Source organism: Gavia stellata, chromosome 11, assembly GCF_030936135.1.
Source record: "Gavia stellata isolate bGavSte3 chromosome 11, bGavSte3.hap2, whole genome shotgun sequence".
In the NCBI taxonomy this organism is placed as follows: Eukaryota; Metazoa; Chordata; class Aves; order Gaviiformes; family Gaviidae; genus Gavia; species Gavia stellata.
The window spans coordinates 28,966,850-28,980,966 of record NC_082604.1 but is presented as its reverse complement, the minus strand read 5'-3'; the positions used below and the strand labels follow the sequence as shown (position 1 = coordinate 28,980,966).

Sequence of the window (14,117 nt, the reverse complement as noted above, 5' to 3'; positions counted from 1 at the left end):
ATCTTGCCTACTTAATTGGATATGAGTTGTCAAAAAACCACAGAAAATAGTATTTTTCTGGCTCAGGCGATCACAAATTAAGGAGATAACTTTGTAAAATACAGCATTTTATTTTAAATTAATATGTCAAACATAATTCAGAGGTACTTCAGTTTACAGTTCCAGCAGGAGTTCCCACATAGTAAATTGCATAGTTGATGTAGCTTGTGAAGATTCCAGTGAACAAAAGTACTGCTATAGCTTGATTTCATTTTGCTAATGTAGAATTTTGTCTTTGTTATTTCTTAAAGCAATAACATCATCTGATTATTAACACTCCAGAAAGGTAAACAGTTTAAACTATTCAGATTTATTATTATTATTTAGTGTCATTCAGGTTTTTTGTGTTCAACTTGTTTCTTACAAACAATCTTACAATTTTATCTTTTTCTAGATGTCCCGGGATGAGACAGTGTGTAAATACTGTGGAGTCAGCTATTTGATACTTCATGAATTTAAGGCAATGGAAGAAAAGGTAAAAGCAATGGAAAAGGAGATTAAATTTTATGAAGGAAGTATAGAACGGGAAAAAGGACTTCAAGCAGAACTGCAGTCTCTTTACCAAGACCTTCAACACTATCGAGCTGACAGTGAATCAAAAACAGAAAGGTCAGAGCATATTATCTAGTCTGATGTTATTCTCATGTATGTGTATTAGGTAATTTCATTCCAAAGAAGTTTAAAATACAAATAAGATTTGTCTTTTATCAGCTGTGATACTTAATTTAAATCATATTTCATAGTATTCTCTAGAAGCAAGTTTTGAGTTCCTTAATAGTTTAGAAACAGTCAATATATTTAAAGTGAAAGAAAGGCCTGAAGGCATTTCAGATGTATTTCCCCTGCACACACTCCCGAAGGGAAATAATCAAATATTTCATCTTACCGTTTTGTAATAAAAATATTTGTAATATTTTAAATGAAATTCCACAGTATTGGGAGTTTCACAGTTCTGATAGTTTTACTTATTGTCTCATAGTAACATAGTTAAGAATGATCAGCATTCTTACCCTGAGAAGCTTAACAGTTCACTCTCTGAAGGGATGATACAGAATACTAATGCAATTACAAAAATCTCGGGTACTGCTTGTGACATTGTTCCTCAGAACCAGGAGTTTGCAAATGCTTACTGGCAGGTATGTGAAGGTCCCAATGAAAGGGGGAGTTCAGTACTCTTAAGAACTCCAGTAGTTCACAATAGATCTTGGAGCCCCATTTATATTTTTTAGGGCACAATCATTAGAACCTTTAAGTGTGTTCTCTTTCAGCTCATGCTTACAGGCTTTTGTTGTGTTCTACTGCTTTATCACATCATGATAACTTTAAACTTGGAACAGGAAGTCATACTTCCAAAATATTTGTCCTTTTGATGAGCAGACAGCACAGCTTTGGTTCCTAAACCTTCAGATTGGTACACCAGATATAAAAGTTCATTTTAGGGTAGACAGGAGAAAACAAAGCATGAAAGGAGAGTTTCAAAGACTTTTTTCCCCTCCGCCCTCCCTTCATTCATCATTTCTAATCTTTTTCCTATTCTTTGGGTTTGCAGTAAAGCATGCAAAGGTAGCTATACTCAAAGTAGCTTTAAAATACATGGCTGATTCACGTACCGTAAGTGGCGTTGCTGAGGCAGTCCGGACAGCAGCAGTGGCTGCAGAACCTGCTGTCTACCTCTGTCAGGTTTTGTGCCACCACAGCTGGACTGCCATCAGGTTCTCAACCATGAACTTCAAGCTAGCTTGTTAGCTTTGATTTGTCCATCCTCAGAGGTTATTTATAATGTATAAAGAACTTGGACTGAGAGGGAAAGTGCTGTAGTCAATATGAACATTTTATGGTGTAATTAGCATTATGGGTGGGTTTTTTAGTCTTATTTTTGCTGTAGGATTTCTGGACTGATATTTCTGTTTCCTAATTAACCTTCTGTTGCTTTTATGCTGTTCTACGACACCATGACAACATAACAAATTTCATAATAACAAATTTTATCTTTTCTGCACTGTTCTGTGAAAGAAATACAAGTTTTTGGGCTTCTTCTGGACCTGAAGCTCTGAAGAACTGCCCTTCCTTTTTTCCCCTCTTGTCTTCTGCTCTTCATATCAGATTTAACATGGATACTCTGTGCTGGTTTTGTGTATCCTAATTTTCTATACTTATATTTTGGAATCTATTATTACATTCCACTGATTGTTTACATTAATATTTATAGTTGGCTAATAAAACTTAATTTATAAAAATGCAGTTGCTAAAGTTGACTACTGATAGAATAATGTGGTATAAACAAGGGCATCAGAAACTTCTTGGTAATTTCTTTCTCATCTGAATCAAACTGTTTGTCAGAAGTTTTTTGTAAGAATGAGATTATAATTTTAATTATCAGCTCAGTGGTTTTGATTCTCAAGACCCCTAATAGGGGTGTTTCTTGCGTGACTGACTCATGCCTAGTAGCAAGTGATCTAGAACTGGTAACACGGGGCAATTTGAATATTAAGGTGCTCTCAAGAGATTGGGCTGGAATGCTTTGGAAACGCTACAGAAGAAACTACATCTTGTCTATAGGTGAAGCACTCAAATATATTTACTTTTCTTTTTGCAAATCACTCAAATACTGTTAAGAATTTAATGTTACTATTAATGGATTTAGTTAGGCTTGTGCTTGGTAATATTACTAATAGAAGATTCATTTTAAAACATGCAAGTTCACATGAAGTTGAACAAAACGCGTATAACTTATAGCTCACTCTACTCATTGTTTCTTGCAATATTTTTTTCATTTGAACTGAGCACCCCCACCCCCCAATATGCAATGTCTTCTTTGGTTTAACATATTTTTGGGGAGTGCATTTGCTCCTTGTTCCTTTAACAGCTCTAGCTGGCAGTTACGATGGCAGTATTTGGTGCGTTACCAAATGCAGTGACAGTACATTCTCCTTGTTGAGGATCATTTGCCAGAGGTAAACTTAAAATTTTCATTTAGCTGAATTTTTGTAGCAGAGCTGGAACAGTTAATAAAAATTTTATCTCTGCATTTTTTCCCCTGAGGCTCAACTTGATTTAAAACCTGCTGAAATCAAATTGAATACTTTCAGTAGGCTTTCATTCAGTCCATAAATCAACTATTGTGCCTTGTTAAGTAAGCTGTCTACAATGCCTTATCTTCTCTTTACTATCCTGGGTCTCTCTTGTTACCTTGTGCTGTTGGCATAAACTAACTATTCAACATACTATCTTCTCATTCTTGTAAGGTTGACAAATCATTCCTCTCAAACTGCAAATTTTTATCAGAAGCCAAATATGCCTTTTTTCATCTCTGGTAGACCAAGAAATTTAATCTTTGTAGTTAGTTGCAAACTGTGTCATTTTTATATTCCTTTTAGGTTAAAGTATTGCTATTGTTTGTACCTTGGCTAACCCTGAAAGCCACCTGGGAACCTGAGCTTTTGCGGAAATTAGTTACCTGCCCTTTGGGATTTTATGAGAAGAAGGGGAACTAACCATCATTCAGTTAACTACACTGATTCAATTTAGCTATTCAAGTCTTACTCTTATTCCAGGTTAAAATCGCTTTAATTCCAGAATACTTGCATGAGAGCTGTTCCTGAAGGGCTGTGGCTAGCTCGACATAGCAGTGCCAGTCAATTCATGCACCGACTGTGGTAGGCTGTGCAGATGGTACTGCACTGTGCTCTGCACTGCTGGCTCTTCTACAAGATACTGGCTACTGTCTGCAAGAGCAAGGACTCATGCTTAGTTAAGCTGAAATGCTGGTGTGTCGTTTGACTAACCATTTTTGGTCTGGTACTTATTTACACGTATTAGTAATAGGCACTTTCATTGGCGAGACAAGTATGATTGGATTTAGCCATGTCTCTGTGTGGGACCCCCCCAGACTCCTGGTGTCCCTAGAGCTGAGTTTATTAACAGGTTTTCTCTAGCAGTGTCTTTTTGACATTTGTGACACTGCATGAGGGTGGTCTGAATCTTGATAATTCTTGCAACATCCAGTATAAGGAAGGTAAAATAGATTTAAATACTAAAGATGCTTTTTAAAGGTATATTGGTGCTGAATACCATGAGTGTGACAGGGAGCAAAAAACTTTTATGCTGTTTAGACATCTGAAGAGGTGTATAGATATCACTTAGCGAGTCCTATGTCAAAGATCCCTTGTAAATAGATTCCTGAAAACTTTTTTACAAACCTAGCAGTTGTTACTTGTTGGTGACTACCATGGGACTTATGCTCCTGAGTCATGCATGTAGATGTTGAAAATTTTCTCCATAAATAAAAAGATATTAAAGATAATGTAGACCTCACATTCTAACTTGTGGAAACTCTATTTTTCCATATTTGTGCTTTTTTGTGTGTGCGTTCTGGAGTTCATTAGTCCCTACCACAATGGCAAAACTTAATACCATGGAAAATGCTTTGTTACTGAATTTGCTTAAAATAATTCTTCTTTTTTGCAACATGATTGCTTAGGAAAGCAATAGCAACTACCTGGCTTGGTAAAGTTTAAACTTGGAGTAAAACACTAAAATGACTGGGCAGTGATAGCAGCCCACTGCTCTACCCTTAGCTACCAGCCCACACAGCAGTTTGGTAGAAATGACCTATGGTTTCTTGTCCTAGGAGACTGAAAGTGCTGGAAATGGGGAGTGGTTCATGCTTGAAGAACTCTGTCACCATTTTAAAAATAAGTTTTGAAGGGAAAGAACACAAGGCAAAAAGGTCACTCTAATAGATTTTTGTTGTTGTTGTTGTTTTGATGTGTCTGTTTCTGTTGAATATTTAGTGATCAAGTGGAGTTGAGTTGGTGTAAAAAAAAATGGCTGAGAGCCAAATCTGGATGAAATAAACAAAGAAGTAAAGAACTAACCTCTCCTTTCAGAATGTGCTTTAGGGCATACAGTCAGTTATTCTTAATATATACCATCGTATGTGGGTAGCTTGGGAGATTGCACATCTTCTCACTGGTTTAGAAAGCATGACTGATGAACAAAACTTTATAACCACTGCAGCACTGTAATGTATTTACAGAATGATATTGGCGTATCATCTAACACATAAGAAGAAATCAGTTTTTAAAGTAGTAAATGAGTGTTCTTCATCATGCTACAGATGTTCTGTGTGAGTCTCAGGTGTGTGCTCCTTCAGTGGCTGCTTGGGAGAGACAAGTAAATATAACAAGCTGCCAAGAGCTATCAGCTGGGCATGGGTTCAGTGAGTCCCTGGGTTTTGCACTCGTCATTTCCCAGCAAAAGGAAATAGGTAATGATTTTTCATTGTGGTGAGAATATAGAGCACATAATAAGTGCTGGAATTTTTCTGGCTCTTTATGCATTTAATTCTACTTTTAGGTAGCTCAGGTTGCAGTGTTTAGAAGTGCACAAGAGCTGGTTTATACTTGGAAGTGCCATGTGCACGTGAGTTTTCTGAAGAGAGGATATGACGTTTACTAAGAAATAGTGCCTTCAACTTTTTAAATTGAATCTGTTTTGTAAATAACATAACAGTACGTACTTCTCTAATCAGCTACATGATGATTTTAGGGTGTACTTATTAACCAGGAAAAAGCAGAATTTTGTGTAATGCCAAAGTGTTCTAGTATGTTCTTTTTAACACTTGCAAACTGTTCTGTATATTTTGCCCTGATGGTGTCATCATGATGACTCGGGTATGGCTCAGGCTTGTGCAGAGAGCCAGCAAAAGGCCTAACAGGGTTTGTGGGACCCAGGTCCCATGTTCACCTCTGTACAACAGTGAACTTCGCTTTTATACTTAAAAAAATCGCTGACAAATCTTGTCACAGTCTCAGAAAGCCAATCAGCACAGTGCCTTGGGGAAACAATCTCTCGCTGTTAGATTCTTATGTAAAGGATGTTGAAGCCAGTGTCTTCCTGATGGGATACCTGCTTTTTGCTACTGACTAGCGATAGCTCAGTCCCACTCTTGGTATGTTGAAATTGCGGTTGTTCTAGTTTTGACAAGGTTTTTTCTATTAACATGATTAAGTGCCAAGATTGATTATTAATAAGCAAGACAAATTTGTTCACAGAGATAGTTCAGAAGAGCAACTGATGAGGTGCAAAACTCTGCAGTAATGCTCAGCTTTCTCCCAAATTCCTGATAAAATGAACTTTCTTCTGGTGAAACAAAATTCCTTATCTGGAAGAGGCTGAAACAGCAGTCAGTGGAAAATGCAAAAGGCAACATGAAATCTGTATTTTTGCTTCCATGCATACTTTTCATGTATATTTCATTAAAAATATTTTCATATTTAATAGGTACAATTAAAATTTAAAGTTACATTTAAAAAGTTATTACTGTTTTTGGCATCTGAGAACAGTGCCACATAATGCAAAAATGGCCTTGAGAGGTGTTTACTGACAAGAAAGCTCCAGCAAAGATTCCACATAAGTCTGTGCGTGTCTCCATGAATAGCTAACTTTTCTTGGGAAAGTAAACGTAGTTCATCTCCCTCAGCGCAGGTTTTTGTGTTAGGCATGTATTTTCAGTTCTTTCTCTGCTTATTGTTTGAACAGTTCATATGCTACAGTTCTTGAGGTTTTCTAGTTTCAGTGCTCCTGACTAGCTCCTCTGTTATACCCTCGTGTGGTTCCAACACTGAGTCCCTGCACAGCATCACGTACAATGGCAAAGGCCATATTTACCCGTTTGCTAGAGAAAGAGACCAACAGGTCATTGTATCACCTAACTCATTGTGGACAGCACAGTTGCATGTGAGAGATTAAAGTAATGCTTAGATATTCACAGAATCACTAAGGTTGGAAAAGCCCTGTCAGATCACGAAGTCCAACCACCACCCCAACCCCACCATGCCCACTAAACCATGTCCCGCAGTGCCACGTCCACACGGTCCTTGAACACCTCCAGGGATGGTGACTCCATCACCTCCCTGGGCAGTTTATTCCAGTGTCTCACCACTCTCTCAGGAAAGACATTTTTCCTAATATCCAGCCTGAACCTCCCCTACACTATTATTTTAGTGTAACCTGGTTATGATATTTATAAATTGTCAGAGAACTGAATTTGTGTTTAATATCCTGATTGCATGGTAGGTATAAGAAAATAGTTTGATGCACATTTGTTTAGGTTATTTTTTCATTTCCTCTGATGGGTGGTCATTTATTTGTTCACACTATAAGCTCAATCCATTGCTTGGGTATAGTGAGTTACTATCCACTTTGTGACTGCTGGTTAAAAGCAAGAATGCAAGAATGACCCATAAAGAAGTTTTTAATACAATAATTTTTCGTGCCTCAGTTTACCTCCTCCATTTACCTCAGCTTTATAATTTAATGTGAGATGTGTAAGCTTGATCCATAGTTCTAAAATTATTCTGGGCGTAACTGCAAAGCCCTGAATAGTTTCATTCAGTCTATATGCAGACAGAATATCTCTCTGAAGTCCACGGGGGTTCTGCTTTATTATCTTCCGAAGTGAAATTTGAATTGTGGCTATTTACTGAAGAAGGTTAATATATTGTGTGCATGTGCATACAGGACAAGGTGTTACGTTTTGGAGTTCTCTATGGCCATGTGGCAATGAAACTTGGATGGGACCAGAGGGTGAACTCAGGCTAATCCTTGAATAGAGACACCTATTTTCTCTTCTGTTTTTGACTGCCTCTTGCACTTGACTCTGCTTTTAAGACTGCAAAACGGGAAGGTGGCTACCCAGAGAAAAGTCTGGGGTAAGCTCTTTTGACCATGGCTGAGTTCTGAAGGTTTCTCCAGTAAAGGGAAGAGGTGAGTATGGGATCGATGAAGGTTGCTTGCTGTTCTAGATGACTGGGCTCTGTGGATTTGGAGGTCAGGAAGCCCCTCATCAGAGGGAAGATACAGAAAAAGAGATTTCCTGTTTGGCAAGAAAGAGGTAATGAAAAGATGGGTTTACTGGGATTGTGACTGTTTTAGAATTCAGAGAGAAAATTTAGTTTCTGCTTGCATTCCAAGATGTAATAATATATGTAACAGTTGGCTTCATCAGCAAGACACTTACCTAGTTTGAAAAAAATCCAAACACGTAAAATGAAATATATTTGTATTATGTTAGGGAAATGCAATGTATTGTCTTACTTCATATACTTATATGGTCTCTACTGTACCTGCAACGTCTAGAAACTAAGATGATTTCTGCTTGGGAAGCGTCCTCAAACATACACCTTGGGGAAACTTCTGTTTGAATTTGCTGGTGCAAATTTGTAGTGTAAGTAAAAAGTCACCTATAAATTTGCCTCGGCACCATTTCTTTTTTTATGCAATTATCAAATCACTCATAACTGTAATCTCATTTTTTTTAACTGAATCAGTATAACTCCACTGACTTCTAAGAAGTTATTCCTGAGTTACGCTGCTCTGACAGTACTGAGTATGACTGCCATGACTGAGATTGTGTAAATTGTAATTACTGTAGCTGGATTGGTAGCTCTGGGAAATTAAATCCTGGGTTTCTTCAAAGATAAATTTTGAAGTGGTTGTGACAAGGCAGTCATCTTTCTATCATTGTTTTCCAGACTTGTTCTGGAGATTTACCTTTGCTGGAGCAAAAATTATCCAAGCTGTCTTCACAATAGATTTTATATTTCTGCTGAGATAATAAAGAAAGATAACAATTAATGCAAGATTTGAAATGACTGTCAGCCTACAGGAGACTTGATAGAGACCTTCACAAAGAGCCTCTTGATTGGTTGTCAGAGGTAGTTTTCATTTGCTGTCAAATTGGGCCGTATGCTCGCCTGCAATCAAGAGGTGAATGATTCTGTAGTGGCACATGAAAACTATCAAACAGTCTTGTCTTAACTTGAATAGTCTGTGCTGAACAGAATATAAAAAAGGCAATTATGAAGAAGTTTGTGGATGATACTATGTGCAGTGAGTTTCAGACTGTGCGTGTTATACATATTCCATGCCAAATTTATGAATGAATACTCAGCTTCTTCACAGAGATGCCCGCTGACTTGTCTGTTGGGAGGAATGCAACATGCTGAAATGAAAATGAGCAACTGTCGGCTCTGAGCAGGTCCTAAAGTTTCATGGAGCTGAAAATACTGTAGTGAAACTTTTTCATTGACAGTATGTTCCAGCCTCCTCTGTGCATACTGTCCCTGCTGACTCCAGGCAGCTGGGGATGCAACTGCTCATTCAGGCTTAAATGGGTACTGCTGGGACTCGTAAAGGGGCTGTGTACTGCGTAGTCTGGAAAGACAGAGTTATTTCTCCGGATCTTAACTTCTGTGAAACACAACGTCTTAAATTCGAACAGCCATGGTAATTGCTCTTGTCATTACTTTTAGGACAATAAGTATATTTGTTTGCTGGCAAGAATCCCTTGCAACTACTTCTTTATTTTCTCATGCTATTCTTTTAGTTGTCAGCACTAGTAGTTAACATGTTATAATTCAACTCCCACTCTGGGCAGGCTTCCTCCTGTTATTCACTAAGAAAGTATGCTGGCTGCGAAGATAGGATGTTAATTTTCACAGTTCATGTGAACTATAGGACAGAGGACGAAATCAGTATGTTCTCACGATTCTCTCAATGCCAGCATTTAATGATCCATTGAACATTTTCCTTTGTGCTAAATATTACCAAAATGTTTATTTTTCTTCCTTCTTACGGTGATGATAGTAGACAGAGTGCAACTGCTTTGCCTTCTCCACCTGTTCTTTTGTATGCGAATGACCAGAACATACTGATAATGTCCCTTTGCACTCCGAGGCTGCAGTTCTGTGCTAACCTCATTATATCAGATCTCTGGAATGGAAAGAGTACGAAAATGTGTTTGTACTTATTTGCAAGTTTCTTTTTTAACCCAAAAGAGCTTCAAATACTGCCTGGAATGAGTAAGAATAGAAAATGAGCATCCAGTTTTCCATGGATCCCAAAGTTTTGATTTGCTACTGTTCAATGATAATCACTGCTTTTTTTGCTCAAGGTATAGTTAACAGAATATATCATCTGCAAAAGCAGATTTGAATTTGTGTGAGTGTTAAGGGGATGGCCATTTCCTCTTGACTCAGTGACACCAATCTGATTCTGCTCCCAAATGCAATCAAACAGATTTTATTCTCTCCCTTCCTGCCCTTCACCTTCAAGAAATTTACGGGTAGATATGGGTAAATTTTCTAGCAAGGTAATGCCAGAAATTTGTTCAATTTTTTTAATAATTTTTATCTTTTTTTTTCAGTAATCACAGTTGAGCCCAAACAACTTGCTCTTTAACTACTAGATGTTCAGTTTTGGTTTTGGCAGAGGTCTACGGATCCAAGTTTCTTTATCCAGACTAATATTTTTAAAATTTTCATTTTAGTGCAAACGTGTTACAGATCTACCTGATAACAGTAACTGATGCACATTAATATTATGGCTAAATTTTTATTTTTTTACTATAAATCATTCTCACTTTCTTTTGCTTTTTAAAACGGAAGCAAAGGCTGATGTAATGCTTCTGCCATCCTTTGGTTTTGTAAAATATTTGTCGATTCAAATATTATTTATTTACCTGTGGCAATGAGTCACCAGTAGACAAACAGATCATTTACTCTGCTTGCAGTAAGTTAACAGTAAGTGTTGAAAGCTTACAAAGGGACTGGTTTTTAATGGTTGCATATCATTGTAGTTGTACTTTTGGGGATAGAAGAATGTATTAGAATGGTTACCTATAGCTAGCAGAGAAGAAAAAAGTTGTACTGTAAACTGGTAGTGATGTGCTGCTTGGTATTCTTCCTGTGCATGTAACACAGGAAGGGAATTGGATTCAACTGTCTGTTATTCCTGTACGGTTCCATTCATTTCATTACAATTGTGGGAATAAGTCCCAAGTTGTTGAAAGAACAGTGTTTAGAATGTATTTATTTACACTATGATAGCTGTGCTTGAAAAATAAACAGGTCAGAACTGCTGCTATAATGAAAAAGTTCAAAAGGTAAATTTTAGAGGCAAAGAAAAACTGGCAGGTCAGCCGTCTGCTGCTTTGAACTGGGCGGCTGTGTTTGCTGTAGCTTAGAGTCCGGCATGAAGGTGGGTTGTATCCTAAGCAGGCAGGAGACAGTGCATGCTGCTGTGCGGAACTGTGCGGTGGTGGCAAGGTGCCTGCGCTTCCCAAGGGCCACCCTCCTCCTCCTCCTCCTCTCCTGTTGAGCGTGGTGGTGGTAAAAGAAATACTGGGTCAGTTCTCCTGTGTCTTATCATGGGACTGGTTTGGGGTTTTTTTTTCCCCAATATATATATCCAAAACTTGAAGCCATTAAAATGAGAACATTGTTCAGATGTTGGTGAGCAGCCACCATGAGCAGGAGGCATCTCTGCGTGCTTCCAGGTCACTGCAGGAGTTGTGTCCCACCTCAGCCTCTGCTGAGTGCAGGAGTGAAGCTGTGAGAGTGGGAAAGCCTCTGTCGGGTCAGCTTCATCTGATGTGGCGTCTGGCTTCGTTCCCCCTTTTTCTGAGTGGGAAGTGCTGAGAAGATAGAGCGGAGCCCCTGGGAGCGGTGGTGCCCCTTCTCCCCGGCTGCGTTAAGGCTGCTCTGTGGCCGAGGCAGGGGCTGGTGAAGCAGCTCTTTGTGCTGGCAGTGAAACAAGCTGTTGGTCCACAGCGGTGAAAAAATATTTCATCCCCGCTTTATACTTATTATACATCTTAAGTTGAATATTCTTGTACGTAACTGTGAGCGCATATCACCTGTTTTTGATCACTTCTCCCCCAGCACAGATATTCTACTCCTGCAGTGTTGTAATCTCATTTAAATAAGCATAATTGACTCACAGATGTGATGAACGTTAATTTGCATTTTTAATAGGAGGGAGGGTACACAATATGTTTGTGAGTCCTCATAACAGTAAGCTTTTCTTTCCCAATCCCAGATTTAGGATCCTTTTTGGTGTCAGATTTGGTGTAAAATGCAGAAAGCCTTCACCTCCACTGTAACTTAAAAATCCATTCCGTGCTGTGGTGATGAAGCACGCTCCATACCTAGGAGAAGGACGCATGAAAAGACTTTTCAATCTATTCAAGGCAAATACTTATAGAGGGTGTTGTGACTGCGTCTCCTTTGATCCTCTTCTGTAAGATGATCACTTGCAGGCATCCCAAGGGACGTTAGGAGAGGGAGGGGAACCCGAGGAGAGCTGAGGCTTTGGCAGGAGCCCAACACCCAGCCAGAATTTGTCAGGTAGAGCCACCAAATCACAGTCTTCCCACTCCGTCTTGTGGTCAGCAGTGTTCTGGGCCCAAAATCTGTTGGTGTTTTTTGCTGAAAGGAAGGGGGGAAGTACAGAAAATAAATGTGTGTTTTGCCTGGCGTATTGCGGGTCGAACTGGGAACGTGGAAACCTAGCTCTAGTCCAGACCTTCCTGCTGTCTCTTTAAATCTTCCTTAAGAAAAATTAGGAACGTAATCTTACTAACTTGACATTTTTGATCATTTTGATGCTAATGTCATTGCCCGAGTACATTGAAGTAACATCTGGTAGAAACATTTTTGTGAAAAGTTTCTCTCTTAGCTCTTTAAAGTGCCATTGTCAAGCAACAGAGGCCTAAATTCCAGTTGGTGTAAAAATAATGGACAGGAATATATTTGACATGTGTATTTTTTTATTATTATTTGCTGAGCACCATTAATTAATTCAGCAGTGCAGAAGTACAGTTCTATGAACATGAGTGTGAAACTCAGGGCAAAGGGAAACGAGAGTGACTAATTGGGATTAATCTTTTGCAAATGTCTGAAATTAAGAAATAGATAAACAATCTGAATGGAAAAAAATTATGGTAACAGTAACCAAATATTTAGTATTTGCTGTTGGTTGACTTTAGATGATTTCCCCTTCAGCTTAGGTGAGCTCTCCTTTCCTGCACGTCCTTGCAGTTGTGCAAGGAACCTAGGCAGCTCGTTGTGGTACCTTGCATCACCCTGCTGGGACAGGGTACCTGCCTTTTAGGTGTTGTAGCCCCTAAGCTGGGTACCCAAGTGGAACTTTAAACCGAGAATTTTGTAATAGCGTATGTTTTTTTTGGAGGATGAATGAGTTCTGTGTTGCATCTGTGAAGGAACACTGGATTCTTAAGATACTTATCTAGCATTGCATATGAGCTGATATTGGACATATACATTTCCACATTATTTTACAAATGTATTACTTTGAAAGAGTTGCTCAAGTGGCTCATACAATAGCCAGAAGATTAAATTGATACCTCAGTCTGAAATATGTGATTATCATCTCTGAAAAGACTTTCAGCATGTTTTTAATTTGAAGCTGAAACAAAAGTTAGAGGTTGGTTAGTAGTGCAAATAATACTTTCTGATTATTTTGTTTACAACTACAGCATGAAAAACCTAACAGCAGAACTTAAAAGCAAACAAGATGAATTAAAAAATGTGAAAGAAGATTTGCGGTATTTTCAAGAGGAAAAGGAAGCTGCCTATAAGCAATCACAAGTGGTCAGGTAAGAAAGCAAAAAGAAATGCCAATGTTGTGCGTCCTGTGAGCATGTACAATCAGTTGAGAGGATTCACCGGAGATGCAGGCACAGGCAGGGACAATACTGTGAGTGAGAAGAGTGTTTATAACCATCCATGTTTCTTGCTTTTCCAGCATATAGTGAGATGCTCTAGTGTTAGCAAAGGTAAGCGGAAAATAGCGCTGTTGATTGCTGATGTTATTAGCAGCAGGATAAGTTCTCACAAATTTAAACGTATTAATTAACACTTTAAAGCAAGTGTGTACCACTTGCTTGTAATGCATTGGAAATACAGTATTTCTTACATATATTGTTTATAAAGAGTCAACATAAGCTTGGAGATACAGTCATTTAAACAGGATTTCTCTGATTTCTCAATAAAAAGTGATTGTACAATTCTCTGTACAGTTTTCTTCATTTATACATATAAGTTCTAAATCCACATTTAGAAGGGAGAAGCTTATTATAAATATATTAAATATACAGCATATTTCATACATTACACTATTGTAAACCAATAGAGTATAAATTATACAACAGGAAAGTAGTTATCAAGTTTACTTTAGTTCCCAAGTTTACTAATTTTAAAAATGTCTGTCTG

General features: G+C 38.2%; 1 protein-coding gene across 1 annotated transcript in view; it reads left to right on the top strand.

Annotated features, from left to right (window-relative positions):
- Positions 1–433: 433 nt before the first annotated feature.
- The window catches only part of LEKR1 (leucine, glutamate and lysine rich 1), a 53,767-nt gene continuing 40,083 nt past the window's right edge, over positions 434–14,117 (top strand). The window contains exons 1-4 of the mRNA XM_059822880.1: positions 434–648; positions 4,929–4,931; positions 5,239–5,255; positions 13,402–13,501. Coding sequence (XP_059678863.1) covers positions 434–648; positions 4,929–4,931; positions 5,239–5,255; positions 13,402–13,501 — 335 coding nt within the window. The remainder of the gene's footprint in view (positions 649–4,928; positions 4,932–5,238; positions 5,256–13,401; positions 13,502–14,117) is intronic.